General features: G+C 41.0%; 1 protein-coding gene across 3 annotated transcripts in view; it reads right to left on the reverse strand.

The window, feature by feature from the left end:
• Window positions 1-24436, reverse strand: part of Npas3 (neuronal PAS domain protein 3) — an 826580-nt gene that overhangs the window by 550951 nt on the left and 251193 nt on the right. For all 3 annotated transcript variants that reach the window (XM_085697644.2, XM_085697643.2, XM_085697646.2), the window contains exon 3: window positions 23484-23728. In XM_085697644.2, coding sequence (XP_085553770.1) covers window positions 23484-23728 — 245 coding nt within the window. The remainder of the gene's footprint in view (window positions 1-23483; window positions 23729-24436) is intronic.

A 24436-nucleotide genomic window follows, 5' to 3' on the forward strand; every position in this document is an offset into this window, starting at 1 on the left:
GGTTTGTCCGGATTCCCAGCGCCCTGGGTAACTGGGAGAAGGGGAGATTTTTGCTGCAACTCGTTTGCATATTAGTTACAGCTGATTAAACTGCCAGGTATTCCCCTCACAAGCCACTCTGTGATTCCTTCCTTCATTAGCAGACCATTTGTCTTGGTAAAAGAACAAGTTACTAACCTCATTAACACACACACACACACACACACACACACACACACACACACACACGCACACGGGAAGAACTAACTCATTGTACTGCCTCGCCAGGTAAAGAGAGGCAACTTTCCTCCCAGCCGCCGTCCAATTATTACTTGAGTTTTCATTCAGTCACATATGTCGATAGCAGTTACATCTTTTGTCATCTTGGTCTAAGACTTTTAAAATACCATGCAATGGAAAATGATATAAAATGCTACGTTTGGATCACTTAAATTGCTTAAAATTTAAATGCAGTACTAATTTTTCTGTCAATAACAAATTATCTTCAGATTCTACTTCATCAGACACATGCACACACCCAGTAAGGGTTTATCTGGAGGCATCTGGGCTTCACCACATTGGTCTGCAGCAGAGACGGACTAATTGGGAGAAACAAGGGAATGATACTTTCTTATTTACTAGATCATTTTTATTTATATGTATTTCGACATAAATCATTAGCTCTGTGATTCTTATTTGAATATTATCAATATCAGCTCTGATGTTTATAATTCCTCAACTGTCCAGACTCTGCAGGCAGTATGTTCACAATCCCAATAATGCGATCTGCACAGCCCCACACCGCACAGAACAAAGATGTGCCTTGAGACACGGCATGCGGCAAGCTTTCGCCCTCCCCAAATGCAATATTTCATTTTTTATGAGCTGATCAATGCCTGAATTCTTTGGATATTTCATTTTTAAAAAATTGGGCTCTCTATGCAAGGATTAAAATGTACATATTCTGTTTACAAAAACATACATGAGAAAATCCAAATACACAAAATATATTGAAAATACATGCCCTTGAATGCTATAACTGTAGGATATACCAAAATGCATAGTAAATACATGCTGCACTCAAGTATTTTAATATTTATCTTTTTATGTGAATATCTATGCCTAAAATTCTATAAATAAAATTTTAAGATAGAGCAAATAGCACTTCAAAACAGGAAATGTATATATGCAAATCTATAGATACATGTATATGCAAATCTATAGATATATGCATACATGTCTATTTTTCTGATTGAAGTTTATATCCTACCCTCCATTTTGACTGAAACAGTGAAGTAACTAGCATGTTGCCTCTCTGAAGCCGAAAGCAATTTCCTTTTCTAATTTTAGTTATGCGAAGCCTATGGGCATCATCAGCATTTAGTAATTAGTTTTATAATTACTGCTGTTTTGCTCACTGTCATTCAATTTTTCTTACAACATGGTCTGGGATTGAAACATCCCACATCCACAGCTGTGTAAATTGCTACCCATTTATATGGGCAAAAAAAAGTAACATTCCATATACATTATTATTCAGTCAAGAATGTGTTATGGGTACTTAGGTGATGCCTTGAGTGTGTGAGCTGCCCCCTGAAATGCCGAGAAAACTGGCATTGCAGGGTTTTGCAAAGGCTGTCGAACAATAGCCCGAGGACATGAGGGCCCCAGAACAGGAGGATTACATCAATAAGCACAATGGAATAACAGAAACCTAAAGATCCGGATGGCAAGACAAGCGGTTAGTCTGTTAGAGGATGCTGCTCCTGGTCCGTAGGAAATAAAAACACACGCACTTGCCCTGATAGCCACCTGTTCTGTGGTCTTAAGAATATTATTTCTTCCAAAGGGTGACCAAGGCACTGCAGAGGTTGCAATCTTGATAGATTAAAGTTTCCCGAATCCAGGGAAAAGTCCAACCCCAGGGTCTGATACCTCACTTAGATTGTAACTGTGAAATCAAAACACTGATTGACCTTTCATAAGGACCAGACACCGGAGGCCAACAAAGGCCAGGATAGAGTCGCAGCAGTAACTATTAACAAACAAAAACAGAAGCTTCGGGAAACTTGGCGTAGTCTCTGAATAGATCACTTCTAGCTACAGTCCCTTAAGATCTGCCAAAATCAAAGCAAAATGACTATGAGTCCCTTGCCAAAATCACCAACTGTTTGGGCAAACGAGGGTTTGTGCATCCCCCACGGAGTTGGCTTCAGAGTAGCCATATCCTTGGGGTGAGCTTCCTTGAGAACGTCCACTAACATCGTACTGAATCAAGAACCCACCTGACTATGAACTTGGTCTCTCTGGGCCTCATTTCTTCATCTCCACACATGGGCAGCACCTGCTATATGGGTCACTGAGGGGGCTGAGGAGGAGGGCACTTAAGGCACGAAAAAAAATAGTGCAAGCTTTTCCGCGGGCCTACCGTGAGCCTAGAATGTCCCCTGTAGACCTCTGGCGACAGCGCTGCACCATGGCCAGAGTTTTCTTCCCAGTCATTAGCTATGCCTCAGAGTGCATTTCCTCACAAATAATCTTTAAAAAATTATGTTCCAAGACTTATTTCTACAATGTATAAATAATACATATTTTAAGAGCAGAGATGCATCTTCTATTATTTCCTTTCTGTTATTGAAACCTGGGGCACATGTGGCAAGAGATTAATGTAAGTTTTCTATTCTAAATGAATAAAGAAAGAAATTTTAAATTGTAATTTAATTAAAATCTAAGTTGCAAGAAAGTTGCAATGGGATAGAAGAAAGAAAAGAGACCTAACTGTGCTACAAGCGAGACCTTGGACTGGACAGTAACTGAGTAACTGCCGTGCACAGGTGAGCCCACACCAGAGAGGCTAAGAGCCAGGGGGAACACTGTAACTTCCGCCACCACTTCTGTGCCAACCACAGTCATCCAGCACTTCCGAGGTTGGGAGGTAGATAAACAGCACAGGCTGAGGATGCGAATTCGGACTGCCAGCATCCACAGAAAGGCCAGCGGTGGTAGCATGTGTCTGTAACCTAAGACCTTGGAGGGAAGGGGAGACAGGCAGATCCTTGGAGCTAACTGGCCAGCCGGGCTAGCTCAATCAAAGAGCTCCAGGTTCAGTGAGAAATCTTGTTTTATAAAAAGGCACCTACTGACATAGAGGAGAGAGAGAGAGAAAGAGAGAGAGAGAGACAGAGACAGAGAGAGAGAGACAGAGAGAGAGACAGAGAGAGAGAGAGACACAGAGAGAGAGACAGAGAGAGTGTGTGAGAGTGTTTGATGTATAAAACATCAATTGTAAGAGACAACTGATATTAACAACTGGTATTGACCTCTTGCCTACATGAGCACATGAAGGCATGTGTACATGCACCTGTACACACACACACACACACACACACACACACACACCACCCTTTTTACGTTGTTTCTTTGCTAGTAGAGATGAGGAGAAACCCAGAAAGGACACAAGGCACAAGCAGCTTTGCCATCCTTCTGGCTCTACACCCTGGAGCTGGAGACACAGAATCACTGATTAAGATGAGAAGATAACCAGACAGGTGCTCAGAATTTGCTAGAACTACAGCCACAGAACATTCACTACCTTGATATACTTATGGCCAAAAGGCTCATTTGATCTAGTGTGCTGAGAGTGATAAGAAACTCAAAAGCTACTGTTTATTTGTGAACTGAATGGCAATGGATTCAAATAAACTATTTTAATCCAAATACTCAAAGTACTTTCCCAAACTGTTTGTATGTCAAACTAGATATGCACGCCCACAGGTTCCACAGACTTAGGGATTCTTTGGAAGTCTCTCGCTGGTTTTTCCATTTTTCTCAAGTGTAAGTCATAAAAGGACATCGAAGGGTTCTCATGAGTTGTTGACTTTACGTTACTTCATTGACTATAATCTGTGTTAGGCTTAACTAGCTGGCTGTAGATATCTACGTGAATATAAAATAAAAGCCATAATCTGAAGCAACAAACAAAAGAAACAAACCAACAACAAGGAAAGCTTTTATTTCAGTGAACGAAAAGACTACCAATTCCCATTCCTAATTCATACTGTTTAATTAATACCTGCAGGAAAAATGAGTAAATCAAAAAGAATGTGTGCAACCCCGGCTCCAGGGCATGCGACACCGCTGGCATCTGACACAGGAATCACCAGCACTCCTGTGAAATGCCTGCACACAAACACACACACTTCACAAAATAAAACAAATCTTTAGGGCTGAGAAATGACTCAGCAGTTCAGAGAACGTGATGCTACTGCAGAGGACCTGAGTTCTGTTCCCAGCACCCACACAGTAGCTCACAACATCTAAACTCCAGCTCCAGGGATCCAGGACCCTGTTTGTCCTCCACAGGCACCAGGTTCACACACACAAGCAGATAATATTTGTGACCACAAAATATAATTTTTTAATAAACTGTGAAACGATTTTTTATTTGACATGTTTACCCAGAAACCCAGGAAACTTAAAGATGTGGCTGGCAGGAGAGGGACGGGAAGTAGAGGACACATTTAGAAAAAATAATTATTTAAGACGAAAGGAAAGGACTGTTCTATTTATTTTTGTAGGTGCCTTTTACCAGCAATGCAAGTCCTTCATTTTCACACTGACTTCATGAAGGGAATTTTATTTAGGGCAAGTTAAGAATTAGATCTTTTTTAAATTTTATTTTGCCATTACATGACGGCAGCACCTTACCTAATCCCTTCAAGAAGCATCCTGATGCAAACCAGTCACTACTGCCAAACGCTTGCAGAAAGTGAACAACAACACTAGCATCAGAAAGCCAAATACAGGACTCTGCGAACGTGATACATCTACACAATCACCACAAAGGTCCTGTCTGCCAGTTCTCCCCAGTTCTAGGTTTAGTGCCTTAGGATTGAACTACCTTGAGAGTTAGAAATGACCTCAGACTACTGGGTGGTCAGAATCCAGCTCTACTGAAAACACAAATATTAACATAAACTCACTTAATAAAGTGTGCCCAGAAGAAACTCATGTTTTACTAAAGGTACCCTCAGTCTCTTAGGTCTCTAACCCATAAGTCTAAGTGACAATTGAATTACTATTTGTACCCCTGATCCTTTAGGCCCGCCTTTCCTTTCCCCATTTCTCAACTACTTCTGATAATTGTTGATGCAACAATTCCAAAGAAAATATTGAGACATTTTTGTTACATATCCACACTCATCTGAAGATACCTAGAGGGAAGTTAACTAAAAAAAGATCCACATTGTAAAGGAAACGGACATCAACATTAGTGTCTCTAGATGATGGGGAAAGGGTTAGCAAACCCAAAAGAGGCTGGCAGAACTTTCAAGACCCCCTTTCAACATGAAGCTATGTTTTGACTTTTATTGTAAAATTTCTCTTTCGTTACTACATACTCTGGTACATATCTGAATTAGCTGCTACATCTGGTTACAAATCATTTTCCACATTAAGAATGCACACTTCAAAAAAAAGATGTCTTCATCAAGAAGTCTAAATAGGAATACTAAGGAGGAAACCTCGGAGTTTTCTACAGTGGAGTAAACATGCTGGATGTGCCTAACTTTCCTCAAGATCGGCGCTGAGTATCTGGACTAGGACAAATAAGTTCCTCCAACTGCTAGTGCCTATTAACTCCAGCAGCACAAGAGCCAAAAGGGTTAAAAGGAGGCATAAATTAATTTTATTGTCAATCATTATATGCTGAAGAATAATTAACTCAGTATGTTTATTTATCTACTTTCCCCACTTGATTAAATGAATGACTGATGACAGGCTCCCTGTTTTCTCTTCTCCCTTTTTGTCAGTATAAATGATCAGTATGAAACTAAACGGTGACATTAAAATGAAATCATTAGCACCCGAAAGTGCAGACCAACCTACATACAGGATTCCGTCTTTCCATACTGATCTAATCACATCATTCGAAGCCCAAACAGACACCGCGCATCTTTAGATGTACTCCCTAATCAGGGCCTTTCCCTCTATTCCCACTTTGGGGCATCTCTAGTTATGTCATAGGTCATTCCTTTCCTTTAAACTTATCTTAAAGAAACTAAATTTAGTGGGGTTTTTGACTCACTTGTTGGTAACATTTAGGAACTACAGTACTAGCTAGCACTTGTGGTCTTTACTGAGGGAAACATCAAGATACCTCAAGATTTATTCAAATATCAAGATTTATTCAAAATCAGAATATCAAATCATTGATGAATGACCATTTTAAGTGACTTGGCTGCTGTGGGATTTGTCATGATTTGATAACCTTTGAAAGGTTATTGGTTTTAGTTCTTCAAGTTAAGTGACTGACAGCAGCCGCAGAGACTCATAGTGCACATTCCATATGGACAGGCTTCCTACGGCTAGGAGGGCAGAAGTGGCCCATAATGCAATAGGGAGTTTCTTCACTCTATGTCCCCCTGGCCAGTGCTACATGCTCTAGAAACTTTAAAAAAAAAACACTCAGATCTCAGAGAACCTTTACTTGAACATCTGATTCACAGGGCTCCTCTTCTGAGCATTGCTAAGTCATTATTTAAAATGTTACCACTATCAGACAGTTTTGTATGACAAATCCTTGAACAAGATGTCACGCTAAAATACCTCGAAGGGATGGTTTAGATAGGGAACAGAAAACAAAGAGGGGCAGGAGGCTGGAAGGCAGAAGGATACCAAGGCAGGGAACTGTAGTACATCTTGGGACCTTAGATCTCCCCATCTGCACCCGCCAAGGGCCTGTACCACGCAGGAAGGGCAGCTTTGCACAGTTCAAGAGCAAGGACACTGCACAAAAAGAACGGATGCCCTTGAGGAATTCTCATTCTGGCAATGGTTAGTATCAGGGAAGTTGTCTATGTCATAGTCTAACATCACCCTATGAAAAACCCCAAAGAACAAACAGCTTCAGGGTATCATAAAATTATGATCTCATAATGCAGGCTCATGAATGAGTGATCAACTGTGTTGGTAGAGTGTAGTCATTGGTCTAAGCAAAACAGCACCCTCCATAATAGAGATGGCATGCTAGAAGCAGTCAGACTTTCCCATCCACAGTCCCCTTCGGATAGTCAGTTATGTGCAGAAGAAAGTCTGCGGAGTTCCTCTAAGGCTAACCAATGCAACGGCACTGGCGTTGCTTCTTCTGCAACCTTCGAAAATGTCTTCACGCCAGTTTCAACACACCTTGGGGCTCCGCTAGAATGTGCTAGGAGATAATGGTGGCTAAGACAAAAGGGCATGGGAACTAACATGAACTATGACAGATAAAATTTATTAAAAGTTATTTTAGTCTAGCTTGCTTCCTTAAACAGAAGCCAGTACTATCACATGGACGTTAACATACTTCAAAATTACAGAGAACATGGATCAAATTGCATGCATTTGATTTGTCAAAATTGGCCAACATAAAAAGCATCTGCATACACATTAAGAAGGATTGTGGAATACTATCTTTTTCAAATTTATCTTTTATATTAAAAGGTCATGAATACGTAAAGACAATTCCGCAAATGCAAGAAAAAGACAGTATTCTTATGCCACTTAAATAACTATGGGACAACTGAGAGGTAATCCTTCTCCATGTCTTCTGACTTAATTCCAAATGTCTTTGTATCTCCAAGGACCACACTGCCAACTGTACATTTGGAACATAAACTGGGTATGGATGAAGGATAACCAGGGCTCTCCCCACTGTCACATCCAAAGTGAGTCGAGCTACAGTGTGGACAGCTGCACATCCCGTAGACCATTATTTATAGATCCTGTTCTAGTTCTTTTCTTAAAAAAAGTTAAAACAGTAGGAAAAGTTTATTTGGAGGAAACTAAGCACTGTTTTATGAAAACAACTTTTACTCAGTATCGATTTGCTACAGAAATCTTTAACATAGAAAAGTTCTCCAATATATAAGAAATGTAATTTGTAAATATTTATAGAACATTCTATGAGTGACTGGCCCGTTGTGGATCTTTTCACAAAGCTCAGTAACCTTCACTTGCAGACGTGCACAGGTGACAAGAACTATAGTCACTGTACACCCTTGTTAAACTCAAGATATTCCTAAAAAAATGCCTGCGTAACAATTCAAAATACGACATGCTTTCTTGAAGAACGAATTTGTAAAGCCTGCCCACGTGTGACTTCCTCCCATCATGCTTTGGGCCTCTTCATTGGAAGATGCCATTCCAGGAGTAAGTGCCTTCAGGGCAGAGCACAAGTACCCCGATCAACAGCATACATAGATCACTGTTTCACTGACTGACTGACAAACTCTTTCACCTATGTAGAGAGTATGAACAAGGGTTGTCTGCAGGGGAAACAGCAATGGGGAAAGGCCTACTAGACTCTGAGGGTCCAGGCAAGTCGGTGGTGACATGGTGATCAGTCTCACAGGCTGACCACAGAGAGTTTCACAGTCCTCTCGGTTCTACCGTCTCCCTGGTGGAATAGGTCTGTAGTAAATTTCACAGTGTTCTGACTATAATTCCATTTTTAGTAATGTAGGGTAGATGGTGGAATTCTCTCATACACATATCAAGTATAATACCGAATAAAGATTAAAGATGATGATCCAATCAAATTTTTTTCTGACCAGAAAAGTTTGAGAAATTTTCCCAGGGGACTTTAATTCATAAAACTCACATTATTTTCTTAACACCATCAACGGTGTGAAAATATTTATCGCTGTAGCTTTAGGTAGCCAGAGTATAGACAGTGTATCTGAGTTTAGACCCGGCTTGGTTACTAGAAAAACGGCATGGTGCCTCTGATGTTAAATTACAGAGAATTAACACATATTAATTTGGAGCTGGGTGTGCAAATGCTTCTGGCATTTCCTTCAGCACTTAAACTCATTTTCAGAAAATGGACCGCTGTAAGAGAATGGAGGCTCATTAAGAGCTGATTTCCTCAGAATGCTGAAAGAGGGCAACTTTCTACTGTAGTGAGGCAGTGAGCAGCTCTTCTCTCCTCGGCTGGGGTGGGGGAGAGACTCCACGGCACTTTGTTTTGAGCAGGCATCGTGGCTTAGAAAATGAAAATTTTCATCTTGTTGTCACACCCCTGGCTTACCTCGTTTCAAGGCTGGCTGTGTTTTCTTTACACGGAATAAAATTTTAGCAGGAGCAGAAGCCAAATGCATAAAATGAATGATCAACTTCCAATTCGCACGGATCTATTCTTTCATGCCACTCAGCTTAAAAATAGCATCATAAATGCACATCTGCAAAGACTGTGCACCCCCTTTCCTCAATTGTACAAATTATTAGAGTCGTTGACAAAAGGTTTTATTTCGTAGGGGTTGGTCTGGGCACTCTCTTGGCAGGCTGCCACTTTTCCGGCGGTGGAAATACTGCTTGCAGGCAGCCACAGTGCACAGAACAGCTGTTCTGCTAAAACACCAAGCTAGCAGCCCCAGAAATGACTGCCTTCACATGGGAAGCAAAATCGCTCCCCCCTTTGTGCTAATTTAAATGAAATGAACTACAAAACATCCACTTCCGTGCTGTCTAGTCTTCCCTCTCGATTACAGCCTGTAGGGACGCATGTGCGCACCCTGTGTGGAGGGGCAGCTTGATTCGTCCTCCACGCCCCAGGGCTGCCCTTGAACTCTGATCCTTTGACTTCCCAGGTACCCAGGACTGGGGGGTTCCTTCTCTGGTGTGATCTTTTCTACATCTGGGTTCAAGGGCATGAGGAAACTGTGTATATTAGGATTTTAAATTTTTTAAAAAAAATACTTTATCCCAGCCTTTTCTCTATCTACTAAAAGCAAGAGCAGCAGAGAGCAGATACTAGATTATATTTCATTAAGCTGTTGGTTTATCTTTATAAACCACAGTGTGTGATTTATACTGTTCGCTGTGTGAGAAGATGCACAGATAACAGAAATGTATGGTGTTCTGCTCAAAACAGTCTTTTGCAAGGGGAAACTCTTCCTGGGTTCACCTCAAATCTCAGGGCCCCAATTCTCATTAAATGTTGCCAGGTTTACTCCATTCTCTATGATACTTAATAAACTGAATAGTACCAGTGAGTACCAAAGTTAAGACTTTAAATATTTTCATCTGGAAATGGAACTTCTGGTATTACTTTTCTTAGAAAATGCTTACATTTTTGTTACAAAAGTAACATACATTTTTCTTTTAAAAAAATATGCCCACCTATGCACAATCAAAAATGCTACCCATCTTCTAGACCCAGTTTAAAGGCTGTCTTCTGTCTGTCAGACTCTGTGGACATGAATGATATCTCCTCTTGTCTGATTTCATTGGCAAAAATGGGCACCGTAAAGCCCAAGGTAAGACTATTTCTCTTTAGCCACACTCATGAGGAAGTACCAAATATATTCATTATTATTTTAAGAAACTGGTCTTTCCATTTTGGTCATCAACTATTTAAAAAGTCTTTTCTTCCCCAATCAATTCAATGAAACATCTACATACTAATAATTTGTAAAGCAGCTTCAAAGACTGTATGATTTTGGATATAAAATCTTTTAACATTCTCAAGTCACCTGTGCCACTTAACAACTACCAAATTTCCTCCACTCTATTATGTTATGAGTTCAGCTTTGTCTACATTAAAATCTGAAGTACTTTTTAAATAGTGTATGTTAAATTTTACATTCTCCTGATTTATATCATCTTGAATATATTAATACAAGAATAAAAACCAAACAGAAACCTGGGGTACAAGTAGTGGGCAGGAGTCCTAACATGCCCTTGATAGTTCCTATACAAATAGAAGCCTTGCAGGAAGTGGCCTTCCGACTCACTGCAGGAGAAGGCAGATTCAAACAGTGGAGTCTCAGGTTCAAATTTTCCAACAAGAGGGCTGAAGGAAAACACCTGTCCCCATGACAGAGATGGGAAGTCAGGAGCACCTGATTCTATCAACCAAGACTTGCTTTTGCTGAGACGGCTGGGTGATTCATCTCTACTGCACTGAACTCCACTGTGTCTCCAGCCCTGCGCATGTGGGCTGTGCCTTTGGGACAGGCAGTTGAGTCTCTCTGCATTCAGGACTGAATGGGTATTCCCTCAAATACTGTACGCTGGAAGCCTAATTCCTCAATGTGATAGTGTGTGTGGGGGGGGGGTGGGGGGGATGAGGCAATTGCTGGGCAGGCCAACTCTCAGAAATAGGATGATCACTCTTAAGACAAGACGAACAGACATCAACCATCTACAATCCGCATCAACCAGACAGTTTGGCCTTCACTGACAACTAGACCATGCCATACTCCAGTCTTCAAGTTTTTTAAATTTACAGAGTGGTAAATCTATGGTTTAAGTCAGCAAGACTATGATGTTATAACCTAATAGTCCAAACTAATAAAGACACTCTACAGAAACCCCTGCTCCCGATCTCAGTTTCCAACAGAATCTCAGACAGCAGCAAGTGCGATGCCTGACCACCAACAAGGTCATGGCCGGTTCCTGCGCCTGACTGCCTGCCCAATGGAAGCAACATGTGCACTGAACACCTTGGTAACGAATGTCCCTGCACCTCCCGCAGCTCCACCAACAGCAGATACAAAGAGAAGCACTCTAGGTCAGGAGTCAGCAGAGCCAATATCACCCCCAAAATGCTCCAAATGATGTTTACCTGCGCCCAAGTCTTAGTGCTACCCTGCCCAGAACATGCTGCATGCTGCATGCTTTGTTATGCTCTCTTCATGCCTCCATTCAACACGGAAAATGAGAGCAATTTTGCTTTTATGCTAAAATTCTTGCAAAAACCTGGATACTATTCATCTATTTTTACAGAAGAAAGCCAATATTTTAAAGTATTTATATAAAACCCAAACTGTGTACACAGTCTGTTTTCATCATCAGTGCTGATATTCAACACGGTCTTATTTTTCAAACTGTAAAATTATATACGAGCGATGTGCTTTAATTACCAAACATCACCAAATTTTTGTTTTGGGTCTAGAACGCGTTGGGAAGCTCTGATGAGGAACACAGTGAATGCTGGTGTCTTCTGAGCGTTTCCACAGTAACATTCACACATGGAGCACTTGGCTGGTACCTGGTGAAAGGCAGACCCTGGACATAGGGGAAAGACCATGGGAGCTATTTCCTACAGACTGTGTTTGATTTCTTGAATATAATAAATTGGTAAAGTTAAATCCTGTTATCCAATTCTATCCCGTTTCTTCATTTTGGCATGGTTTTAGAAACACATGAAATTCTATCAGCAAAACATCAGGCTAGCTTTGCCAGTCTGCCAGTGTGATGACGACAGCATTAGATTCTGGGGCCAGAGACGCAGCTCAGGGCGTAGTATCGGCTTAGCACATGCATGTCTGTGCGCTAGATTCCCAACACTGCAGAAATAATAATAATGATAAAAATAACTGCTGTCATTATTAATATATATTATAAACACAACTATAGTTATAAATGACTATTGTTATATTAATAACAATTGCTGTTATTATTGCAGTGCTGGGGACAGAACCCAAGACTTTTTAGGGTAATCAGGCACTATAGCACCCCAGTTCTAATCCTGGATTATTGATAAACAAATTTCAGATGTCTTATTGCTAATAATTGTTTTATGATAGCTACAGTCAAATGCGGATTTAAAGCACCAGTTAATTTTAAAAGAACACTAATAAATTATGTGAAGAAGCAAATCAAAACTCTTTGACCCAACCAACCGGTTGTTTGATAGAGAATTTAAGTAAAATAAAAACAAAGCAAAACAAAGACAAACCTGCAAATACTGGCTTTCATACGCAATGTTTTCGTCCTATTTCTCTAATAATACCCAGAGAATACTATCTCAGTACGTCCTTGTTTTACTCATTTGCTACATTAAGTTGTAAAAGCAGCCGAAATGAGCTAAGCCACTTCAAATGCAGAAAAAATTATACACCCGTGATTAATACCTTACAACACATGCCAATACCACACCTCTGACTGGGGCACAACTTCTTTACTGGTTATCATAAGATGCAGGTATCTTAGCACAACAACTCTGAATATTGCCTTAGAAATACATCCTAGGTCATAACTTGTCATTATTACACATTTAAGCATGAATTAGCCTTGCATGATTGTCACTAGGATCCTACACGAATGGATAATTTTTCAAAATAAATGAAACTATCACTGTCCTCATCTACTCTGATGTCATACAAAGAATTGGCAACCTATGGGCTGAACCACAGGCACACACATGAGCCCTGTAAGTGGACATGCACAGTTAGTGTAGCGAGGGGAAGTCAATGAATCATCACAAGGTAAAACAGAAGGTTTCTATCCTTCAGGAAAATGTACTGAGCAGGGTTCCAGAGACTTCAGATTCTGCTACCAACTTTTTTTCCTCTTTCCTTTGATTACTGCTGCATTTATATGCATATACACATGCATGAATGTAAAATTGTTGAGTCCATTTACTAGTTCATATATTTTTTTTCAGTATGACCTCTCAGCATTGGATAATCTAGGGCCTCATCCCAGCGGAAGACTAATCTTTCCTCTCTCAGAAGTCACAAATACAGCAGATAGCTGATTGGAGGGTACCAGGCCATAGTAAGTTTACCTATAACGCAACTTCTGTAGCTAAGACACAGAGAAAACTGTGTGTTGGGGGTAGGGAGTTAGGAGCCAGCGGTCCTGGAAGTCTACTGTGAGACTGCATCTCCCAGAAACGACAATTTACACGTCACCACAACAATATGGCTGCCCAAATAAGACTAAAATAATGGCACTGATAGACATGCTAACACCATAGAGGGTGGAAACACACGGAGGGTAGAAACTTGATGGGGTCTCACCTGTACACAAAGAGCTACAGGCAGCTGATCACGAATCACTTCCTTTTGTCATTAGATTTCTCTATACATTCTCTGAATTTTTTCTTTCTTTTTCTTTTTTATCAAAACAACAAGGGGATAGAAGTATGGTTTTCAACCAAAGATTCTCTTTGCCTTCCTTTCTGGCTCAGCTTCTGCCATTTACAGACATACAACAGACTCAGAGAGGCTGTAAAAAAGCTGCAGCCAATCAGTATTCAAAGCCACCTTAGTTTTCACAGGTAGAGGTCACCACGTGTTTATTAAGGCACACCTAAGACTTATGCACAGGATCCAGGAAGCAGTTTCGGGAAATTAAAGCCATAGGACAATTTCAATCATCTAGAGCAGTCAGAGGTGACTCTTTGCTGCGATCGTGAAATATTGTTATCCGTAGAGTGCTGGAACTATATATTATGCTTTGCAAGAGGTTATAGGGCTCACAAAAGCATATCAAAGGCTTCCAGTCCTGAAGAACAGAGCACGCAAATGAGAAAGCCCTAAATAGGCGGATGCCAAACAGCATAATATAGTGCCACAGGGTGCCATGACTGACACATTACATTAGCAGGAACCAGGAGATTTTTTTTTCAGAGAAAGTTGGGTGTGGTAAAGAATACAAGTGTGTGCCTTACAGAACATAACAGCCAATACCAGGTATATAAAGTTCCAGAGGCCCAGTCTGCCAGTGTCAACATTGTCACAAGATTCTGTGCTTTGTTTTCTGCCCCTTATTTGTAATGATTAGACATATTCAAGTCCCGGTGTTTAAAACAGAAGTGGAAGATTTCAGTGAGAAAATGTGTGTGTGCATGTGTGTGCGTGCGTGCGTGTGTGCATGTGCCTGTGCGCACGCATGTGCAAAAGCATGTATGTGTGTCTGTGCATGTGTGATGGTCTATTTTTTGAGTCCAAAACCTAATAGAGTCACAACAGCCTCATGTTGAGGGGAATAAGGGGAAAAAAAAAGACAGATATATTAGCGGCATATAGAGAGTGGAAGTCTACGGGTTGTGATACTATTAACAGTCTGCTTTGAGAAACCTGAGCCATCTCAGAAGAATAATTCTAGCTACTAATTGCTAAATCGTTTCTATAGAACTTGGGCTCAGGATTAGAAAGTAATCATCCCGGCCAGGATCACTGACCAAAAACAAAGAGCAGAAACCTGAGCTCTCCTCTAGAAGGTTTTACAGCACAGGTCCCACGGCTTGTTAAGTTTGGTGAAAAGCTGTCATGTCATTATTTGCTGATTTCCTCTTCTTTCTCTAGGAAATGTGAACCCTCCATGGTGGAGCACGGAGAGGAATTATGAGACGAGACAGGCAGAAATCTGTCGAGCAGACTTGGGTTACACGCCGTACTCGGGGGGCTGGCATTGTCACCTCCTCCCTCTACATCTGCGAGTGAGCTTATGGGACAGGGACCTCTGCTTCCCAGGCCTGCTCCACACCCCTCCACTTCTCCTTTGGTTTCACACTATCCCCATCATCCCCCTCCAGTTTGTCTACTCTTCCTTCTTCGTGCACGTTTATGACCTGCCCCCGCCCAGGCACAGTGTTTCACTGCTGTTACTTCCGTCCGGAAGCAGAAATCTTCACATGGAATTCTTTAACAATATTCACCACTCTTTCAGGTGCGAACCCGTATTCTCAGATGTTAAAGTGAATACGGGAAGTCAGGCCATGCTGCCAATGAACTCATGCCCCAACCCACAGGCAGGTAAAGGTGCAAATTACGGGCAGAGACCAAAGCAACAGAAGAATGTAAGAGTGACTCACAGAAATAGCTGATGACCCAGGAAGAGGACAGTTTTGCACCATCGTGGCACATTCGAACTGGGTTTCAAACATGGAACCGGAGCACACCAAACCCCCCAGGTGTAGAGAGCACAGAACGTCGGTGCAAAGGAGACTAGCAAAGCCTGGGAAACCAGGTGTTCCCTCTGACCGTCGGCCCCCTCTCTGGCCCCAACGACTCTTAGTGGCAGGTGTCTTTCCCTGTGCCCTTTGCTCAACAGATAGGCTGAGGAGAATTCAAAAGAATCTAAAAAGTAAGGCACGTCCCTTTTCCCATTACAGGTGCTTCCATCTCGCCACATCCATGCGTGCTGTCCTGTCTTCACGGAGCCTGGGTGTGAGAGCACATAATCTGTATGTCTTTGGGTCTTCTTTACTGAAGGTTTCCAAGGTCACATCAAATTTGGTTAAATGAGTGTGTGCTAATGTTCTTTTGTTAGCTTGTCTTTTGTTATAGGGATGCCAGCCATGGCACTTGTCGGATGAGAGAAAGGTAGGCATGTGAGTGCATGTGTGCGTGTGCGTGTGTGTGTGTGTGTGTGTGTGTGTGTGTGTGCATACACACATGCCTGCGTGTTGTATGTGTGTTTCAGAAAGAGGGCATTTTGTCTAATGGTGAAATACATAAAACACCCACTCATGGCTTGCAGCACTGGATATGGCTAGAAGAAAAACGAGAAGATGGTGGAGAGCGGGCAGATGAAGCTCATGTGCATTCTTGTGTTCATATTTCTACAAGAGCATCTCCAAATATCCAATTTTCCTTTCGGCAAAAAGGAAAGCCAAGTCCAGAAGACATAACAGGGGACAAGAACTAACCCAATGGGATAGAGCAATCTGGTAATTCCTGCGGCTTTATCACGTATCTGTGTCTTAGCCATGTTTTTTTTGTGGCATCTTCCAAAAGAGGTGCAGTGAGCGTCACTGGCCATGGACGTACTTTGTTCTGGCTCAAGTTCTGTGGGCACAAATGGCACTACACCGGTTCTGAACCACTGCTCTATGAAGATGAGATCAGTTCATCTTTCCCCCAGAAAGAAACTGGTGAGCACACCTTGATAATCATGCACGTTCAGTGACAACTCCTACAAACAAGCTTCCTCTCAGGGGTTGGGACTGAAGGGAACTCTGGATGCTCGGTCACACCAGACACACCAGGAAATGGGGCCAACTAGTCAAACTCTTTACAGTGGGATAGAATTTTTTTTAAAAAGGCAAACAAAAAGCTTAGCAATACCACATAATATCTCTATGCTAGATTATGCTATAATTCCCCACATCACAGTTCACACATGTAGGCATATGAAAATATTTCATGATAGTGTGAAATCCAAAAGAACTTCAGGGACATATCCTGCCATCATTAAGGCCCCATTTGCCTGAAAGCCCGCTCTTCCCACTGTGAGAAGATGGGCCTGGAATAGCAGGACAGTGTACACACTGTCCAATTGTGAAATCAAATCAAAGATTAGCCCTTAAATGATGTCCTCTCAGAAACAGGAACTCCAGATACATATAAAAAAGGACAGGGTCATGTCACTAACAAGACTTCCTGGATGTATACCCGAGAATAACAATTACACAATATTGTATTTCCATGGGCTACTCAGACCCAGCACACAATGCTCAAACAAAGACCAATAAGTAATAGCAGATAGGCCTCTGGACAGGTTTCCATTGGGGCTACAAGTGACTTCAGATTGAGGCAGATAGAAAGAGAGACCAGAGTGAGTCCCCCAACCTCCTGAGTATAATGGGGCAAGGACAAGAGCCAAGTAAGTGCCAAGTTTCCAGTTGTGAACTTATTTTTCTAGCTCTAAGGGAGCGTCTATTCAAATGTAACAGGAATTCAACCTTGGTCCTGAATCCCTCACCTATCTGAAAGGAAAACAAGGCATGCTATAGACTGAGTGTAGTATAACAAAACGGTGTTCATCTTGTAAGGTTTTTGAGGAAGGGGAACATGCACCTTGCCTCATAACATTGCACCCACTAGAAGCAAAGGCATTGACAGCCCCCAGAAAAATGCCAGGGCAGGACCTGGAAAGGCTTCCCAGCTGTTTGCACCAAGATCTATCATTCAGATCATCTTAAGAAGCCCCATTCCTCTCCCCCAAACAAAATATACTTTATAAAATGTTCCCTGAGTTAAGGGAACCACCATCATAGCAGAACGTTAACGTCCATCAGGAGGTGAACCTGCACCCAACGCCTTACATGATTACGGGAAATGAGGATGCTAAGAACCACAGTTCACACATGCGTGTGGCAAATGAATAAGGCAGACACACTATGCTTAAACAGAGCCCTGCCCCTTTCTCCTCCCAGAAATAGTCACAGCTTCATTTCCAACAGATGCCTGAAACAACGAATTTGAGTTTGTACATTTTTTCATCTTACACATGTCTGTACAACACATACATGTCTAGCTCACATGCAGGCCCAAAAGAGGGTGTTACCTTTTCCCCACCCCCTAGGACTGGAGTTACAGATGGTTTCAAGCTGCCATGTGGGTCCTGGGAACCAAACTGGGTCCTCTGCAAGAGCAAGCAAGGGCTCCTCACTGATGAAGCATCTCTTCAGCCTTTCAGTGAAGTTAAATTTTATAAAGACAGAAAAGCTCGTCCCCCCAGGGTCTCCCTTGGTTTTAATCAGCAGTTGTCTTGTGTGTTTTTCAATTGCTCCTCTGCAGAAACCAAGGCTGTCGTATATATTTTACATATTCAGCATCATTGGCTGCCATACACACAGGCAAATTACCATTTAAAATCTGTAATGTTTAAATTGAAATAGAACTTAGGTGTACAATGGCAAATAGTCCCACATTAATCGAGTTGCAGGAGACATACTCCAAAAATTGACTGAAGTCCATGATATTAGAAAGACAGAAAATTTATCTAGTTTTAGTAAATGTCAAATCAGCAGCTATTGCTTTTAAGATTAATAAAAGATGTAATGGTTTCTAGATAGCCTCTAAATAGAGATTACTATGAATGGAGAAGTGATTTACCAACAGTCACCACAATGAGATTTCTTTAAAGGTTACAATCATCAGTTATTTAGCTGAAACACTGCTGAGAATGCCTGGTCATTTCGTGAATAATGCATAATGTTCATTGTAGATTTGATCTGTACTCTAACAATACAGATATTTCTAAAATAATAGAAAAAACTATCTGTTGCATCCCAATTGCTTAACATATCATTTCCACGAGGTAATTGACTCGGGACATATTCCACACTGTCACCTGAGTGTTCTCCCTGCAAGCGTACCTTGTAATAATCTGTATACAATGGGCATCACACAACAAACTCATCAACCTTTGGAGACTGCTAAGAAAAGAAGTGATGAATGCAGGGCAGAGTGAAAGACCTTTCGGGAAGCAGCAAATTAAAATGATTAAAATTCGACGTAGTTGTGTGGGACAAATTTAAATTTTGGCTTTGAAATTTAATTATTAGCATGATCAACTCATCACATTAAAAACTGTTGCCTACCCAGTGTGAGTACTTTTCATATAAATTTCAAAATGCCTTTAGGTTTATTCAAGAGGCTGTTTGGAGAGGCTCAAAGTATAATGTCTGTCTGTTTTATTGTTGGATTATGAACTGCACTTCACAGGATGCTGCAGGCTATTTATATAAGCTTGTTTATCCATATGAACTTCTTCAAGGGCACAACATAGAAGACCTTAATAAATTAAAATGAATTTCTTTTGATGTTGTTGTTTCATGATTGTTTGATCAGAATGAGTAGCAGTTTTGCATTAAAGAGCTAGAATAAAGCAATAAGCTGTGCACATAGTCTATCGCAGAGCCGGCTTGTAGAGAGTGCTCCTGCATCCTAGAAACACTAGTGAGCCTGAGTATAGGGTAGACTCACTGAGCTTCTAGCTTCAGTCCCACCCTATTGACAGTTTACTATCAATGAACAGTTTACTATCTGTTGTGGGATGATGTTCTTGTACACTGTAAAGATTTGTCACTCATATTGGTTTAATAAAACACTGATTGGCCAGTATCCAGGTAGGAAGTATAGATGGAGTGACCACACTAAGAGAATTCTGGGAAGAGGAAAGGCAGAGACGCAGAAGAAGCAAGATGAAAATGCTTTACTGAGAAAAGGCACCAAGCCATGTGGCTAAACATAGATTAAGAACTATGGGTCAATTTAAGTTGTAAGAGCTAGTTAGTAAAAAACCTGAGCAATAGACCAAAGAGTTTACAATTAATATAAGCCTCTGTGTGTTTATTTGGGACCAAGTGGGACAGAAACTTCCATCTATATGTATCAATTTTCATGTTCTTACATCCTTATTAACTAAGAATATCTGTTATCTCTTAACCATAGCAGTGAAAGAAATCCATTAGCAGTGATAGACTAAGCCTAACAAAATCCTCCCTGGAATGTTTGCTATGAATGACACAAAATGAATATCGTTCCCAGCAATGATATGGAAGGTAGGAACACGGGATCTGCTCTTAGATCTGTAAACCAGCCATTCACTGTAAACTCCTCATTTATCCAAGTAAAATAAGTCAGCATGTCTATATGATCCAAAGGCTTATATCTGGAAAAGACCACAATTCCGAACATAGGTTGTCTCATCACACCAGAACTTAATGGACAGACAATACAGCCCTCATTCATTACTATATTGGCAGCCATCCCTACCAAGTAAGCTTTTTCCAATTTAACCTCTTTCAAAATGAGAGCAAATTATAATTAGGCTAAACAAATGAATATTAAGTTCAGTCCATCAACTTATATCAAATTAAATAATGTGCTTTCACATAGTATGCTTTCTTACTCACTGAACTTATCAGTTCCTTTTACATGGTTCTAAGAAAAGCATGAGGGTAGCCACGCCTGAACTGGAGCAAACAGTGTATCTGACATAGATGTACTAGAATTATATGTACATCTTTTTGAAATTCCAGGGCTATTTTGGTATTGATAACATGCCATGGGTGTGTCACCAAGCTGATATCTACATTCGCCAAGGCAGAACGGCCAAAAGAAATGTATGTTAATCTTTTTTTTGCCATGTTGACACCATTAGAGGTGCCTTGGGTGTGTGCTCTTCATACTTTGAATGGCATGGACTTTGGCAGTGGTCTACAAACTGTGACTGGTGAGTCCACTGAGAGAGCTGCTGTATGGCCTGTAAATACAGTTTTACTCGAACTAGCCACATCTATGCCTTTACATATTGTCTCTGTCCTGATCTCATGAACTTAATGGATTCCAATACCAAAAATGTTTACTCTTAAGATTCTTTTTTTTTTAAGAAAAAAAAAGAAAAAGTGTGTCAACCCTGTTCTAGAGGAAAACAACATGAAGGAATCAGAATTCTAAACTTCCTCTCACAATCAGAATATAATTCTTTTTATTATTTAATTTTTTTCTTATATCTTGATCACATTTTCCCTTCGTCAAACCTCTGCCAGATTCTAACCACCTTTCTGCCCATCAAACTTCAAAAGAAAACCAAAAAAGAGCAAAAACAAACAACAACAAAATAATAAGAAAAAAATGACACAAAAACCATGCAGATTACTTTGTATTAGGCAATTATTTTTGGACATGGGGTTGACACACTCAGAATTACTCCCAAGAGTCAGTCCAGATAAAGTCTGTCTCCTTTATCCATAATGTTGGAAGCTAGACATGTCACAGATTTCAGACTTTGGGATGTTTACATATATATGAACTGTCTTAAAGAAAGGAGACATGTCTGTATACAAAATTCATTTGCTTTTCTTATATTCCTATGCATACCACATTGATATAAGTTTATATACTATTTTTAGTAATTTCATACAGGTACACAGCAAAGCTTTCTCATTGGGCATCATGTTGGTACTCTGAGTACTAGAGAGCTTAAGTTTATAGCTTATCATTATGGATTTTCAAACTAAGTGGTCCACACATATATGATCACAACTATTAGCATGCAATGACAGTCACAGCTTCTGATCCTTTGGTTTGATCAGAATCTTCCTGCCAGTACACTTTCCAAAACTTTCCAAACACAGCTAAGGCTACAAGGACTTTTCCAGAGGTAGGTGGTGGTGTGGGACAATTGTCTACATTCTATCAATTATGTTTTAAATAAGTGCTCAGTAGCCAGGCAGGAAGTATAGGTGGGACAGCCAGATAGGAAGTAGACGCAGGTCAATAAGAACAGGAGGATTCTGGGAAGGAGGAAGACACAGGAGAAGGAATATGTGACCTGCCCCGTGGAAAAAGGTACTTAGTCATGTGACTAACATAGATAAGAATAATGGGTTAATATAATTATAAGAGTTAATAAGAAGCCTGAGCCAATGGGCTAATCAGTTTATATCTTACGTAGACCTCTGTGTGATTTTCTTTGGGGCTAAACAGCTACAGGAACTGGGCAGGACAGAGCCTCAGACATCACAGAAACTAGGCAGGACAGAACCCCCCCCCCCCCCGACAAAAAGGTGGCAGTCCAAAATCACCTGAGGATTATTTTGGATGGACATGGAGGCAGATGCCTTTACTCCCAGTACTTGGTAGGCAGAGGAAAGCAGAGCTCCATGAATCTGAAGTTACCCTGGTCTATACACTGAGTTGCAGACAAGCCAGAACTTCATAGTGAGACTGTCTCCTCCTGACCTCCTTCCCCCAACCCCAAGAAAATGAAGCTAGAGAGAACTTGCCTGTTAAGGACCTGGGGTTTGGCTCCCAGCACATTGGGCAACTTACAATCCTCTGTAACTCCAGCTCCAGGGAGATCCAATGCCTCCAGCCTCTACACTCTGGTGCACCAGCCCCACACAGACACTATACATACATATAATTAAAATAATAAAAATAAATCTCAAGGAAAAGAATTTAATTTGCCTTTCTCCCTCAGAAGAGATTATTTGTACCTCCCTAAATAGTCCATTTCTATACAAGGCTTGCAAAGGTTCCATATACAAGGCTAGAACATGCGGACATGGGAATCTCAAGATTTTAGGTCATCCGCTATGAACAGCATGCCTGTAAGAAAAGAAACTCAGCCAGGTAGTGGTGGCACATGCCTTTAATCCCAGCACTTGGAAAGCCGAGGCAGGCAGATCTCTATGAGTTCATGGCCAGCCTGGTTTACAGAGTGAGTTCCAGGACAGGCTCCAAAGTTATAGAGAAACCTTGTCTTTAATAAAGAAAGGAAGAAAAAGGAAAAAAAATCAATGGTCAATACCACATATACATCAATTAATTCATACATATTTGAATGCTAAAAATGCCATCAAGTTTTAGGGGTTTCAGGAACAAATAAGAAAATCCTGAAATGTAAGCATTGGAAGGACAGGATGACCATTTAAAAATAATTTTAAGAGTAACGTCAAGGATTTGAAGAGCAAATATATGTTTATATTCATAACTTTAAATCACTGTGTCCATAGAGAAACATGAAAATTTAATATATGGATTGATTTTCGGGGTCAATAAAATCATTAATTCAAGAACACCTGCTCTGGTGAGGTCTTGCTCTGTTCCTATCTTTGTTTACTTAACACAAAGCACACTAGCTCCACCTATTAACCAACATCCCTATATGTCAATGGCAAGAAGGTGCATATATCGGTACAACATAAATTAGAACACATATGTAAATTATTTCATCCTAACTCCTATGCAATCTTATATCATGTCTAAGAATGCTTAGGCACACAGACTTTTTGAAAATCAAATAGAAATAGAAGAGATTTATTTCACCTTCGCATGGTGTCTTTCTCATGCAGAGTTCAGATTTCCACATTTGTATCCCTTTAAAGGATTTGATATGCAGGAAAAGAAGAAAGGATGCTGGTGAACATTTCATTTCAGAGACAGCAACAGACCACCATAATGCACACAACACAGTGGCCAACAACCTACCTTTCACTGAGGTGTTTGGGGGCGGGCCTTCCATCCTCAAGTTCCATGGAGGGTCCCCTTGGTTGGCAAAGTCCCTCATCTTGAGATAGCTAATTGTGAGTCGGATGATGGACGCCTTGTCGAGCTGGCTGGTGATGGCTGCTGGGAGAGGCAACAACTTGGCCAATTCATAGAACTCGAAATTTTCCTTCCCCCGGCGGGAGCGAGCAGCGTCTCTGGATTTCTCCTTTCTCAGTGCTTGTAAACTGAAAGCAAAGAGGCGGGAAGGGCTTATTTAGAATATGGGATTATGTTCTTTATAGACTATCACCTTGCCACCCCAACTATATCAAAAACAAATTCAGAATTCAAGAGCAACAGCTAGATGACTTTCAAGTAATGTCGATGGTTCCCCTCTTGTCACAAACCCAGGTTTGACTAATAAAATTGTGTCTTGCTTGTGACATTTCCCTCCTCCAGCTGCCCAGGCACTGGGATACACACACAGCCCTTGTTTTTGAGACACAGGGCTTACAAGCGAGGCATGATGTTATAACCATAACCAATTTAAGACTCAGCTCATGTGGCACATGCTCCTAGACCAGTTCTCAAGCAGAAGATGTGTTTCATTCAACTTCTACTGCCAGGGGAATCTTTAACCACTACGGCAAAGACTTTATAACTTTTGTTTCAACCATCATCTTGTAGAGCAAAGGTAAACAGGGACATAAGTCACTCAGCAGGATCAACAAAGATGATGCTCCAGTGTTCCTGGTCCTCTTCAAGGATCCTCACACTTCCAGAAGAAGACAACACACTGAATATGATGCCCACTAAATAAGAGGATATTATAATTTTGTATGAACTGGCCTGCATTAGCATAGGGACAGATTCTGGGATGCCGGAGAATACACTGCCCCCCTTAAAGCCAAACTTCATGATAACTTGGGTTTTATGCCGAAAGATAAGCTCTG

The sequence above is a fragment of the Myodes glareolus genome, chromosome 11, assembly GCF_982192425.1.
Source record: "Myodes glareolus chromosome 11, mMyoGla1.1, whole genome shotgun sequence".
NCBI classification, from domain to species: domain Eukaryota; kingdom Metazoa; phylum Chordata; class Mammalia; order Rodentia; family Cricetidae; genus Myodes; species Myodes glareolus.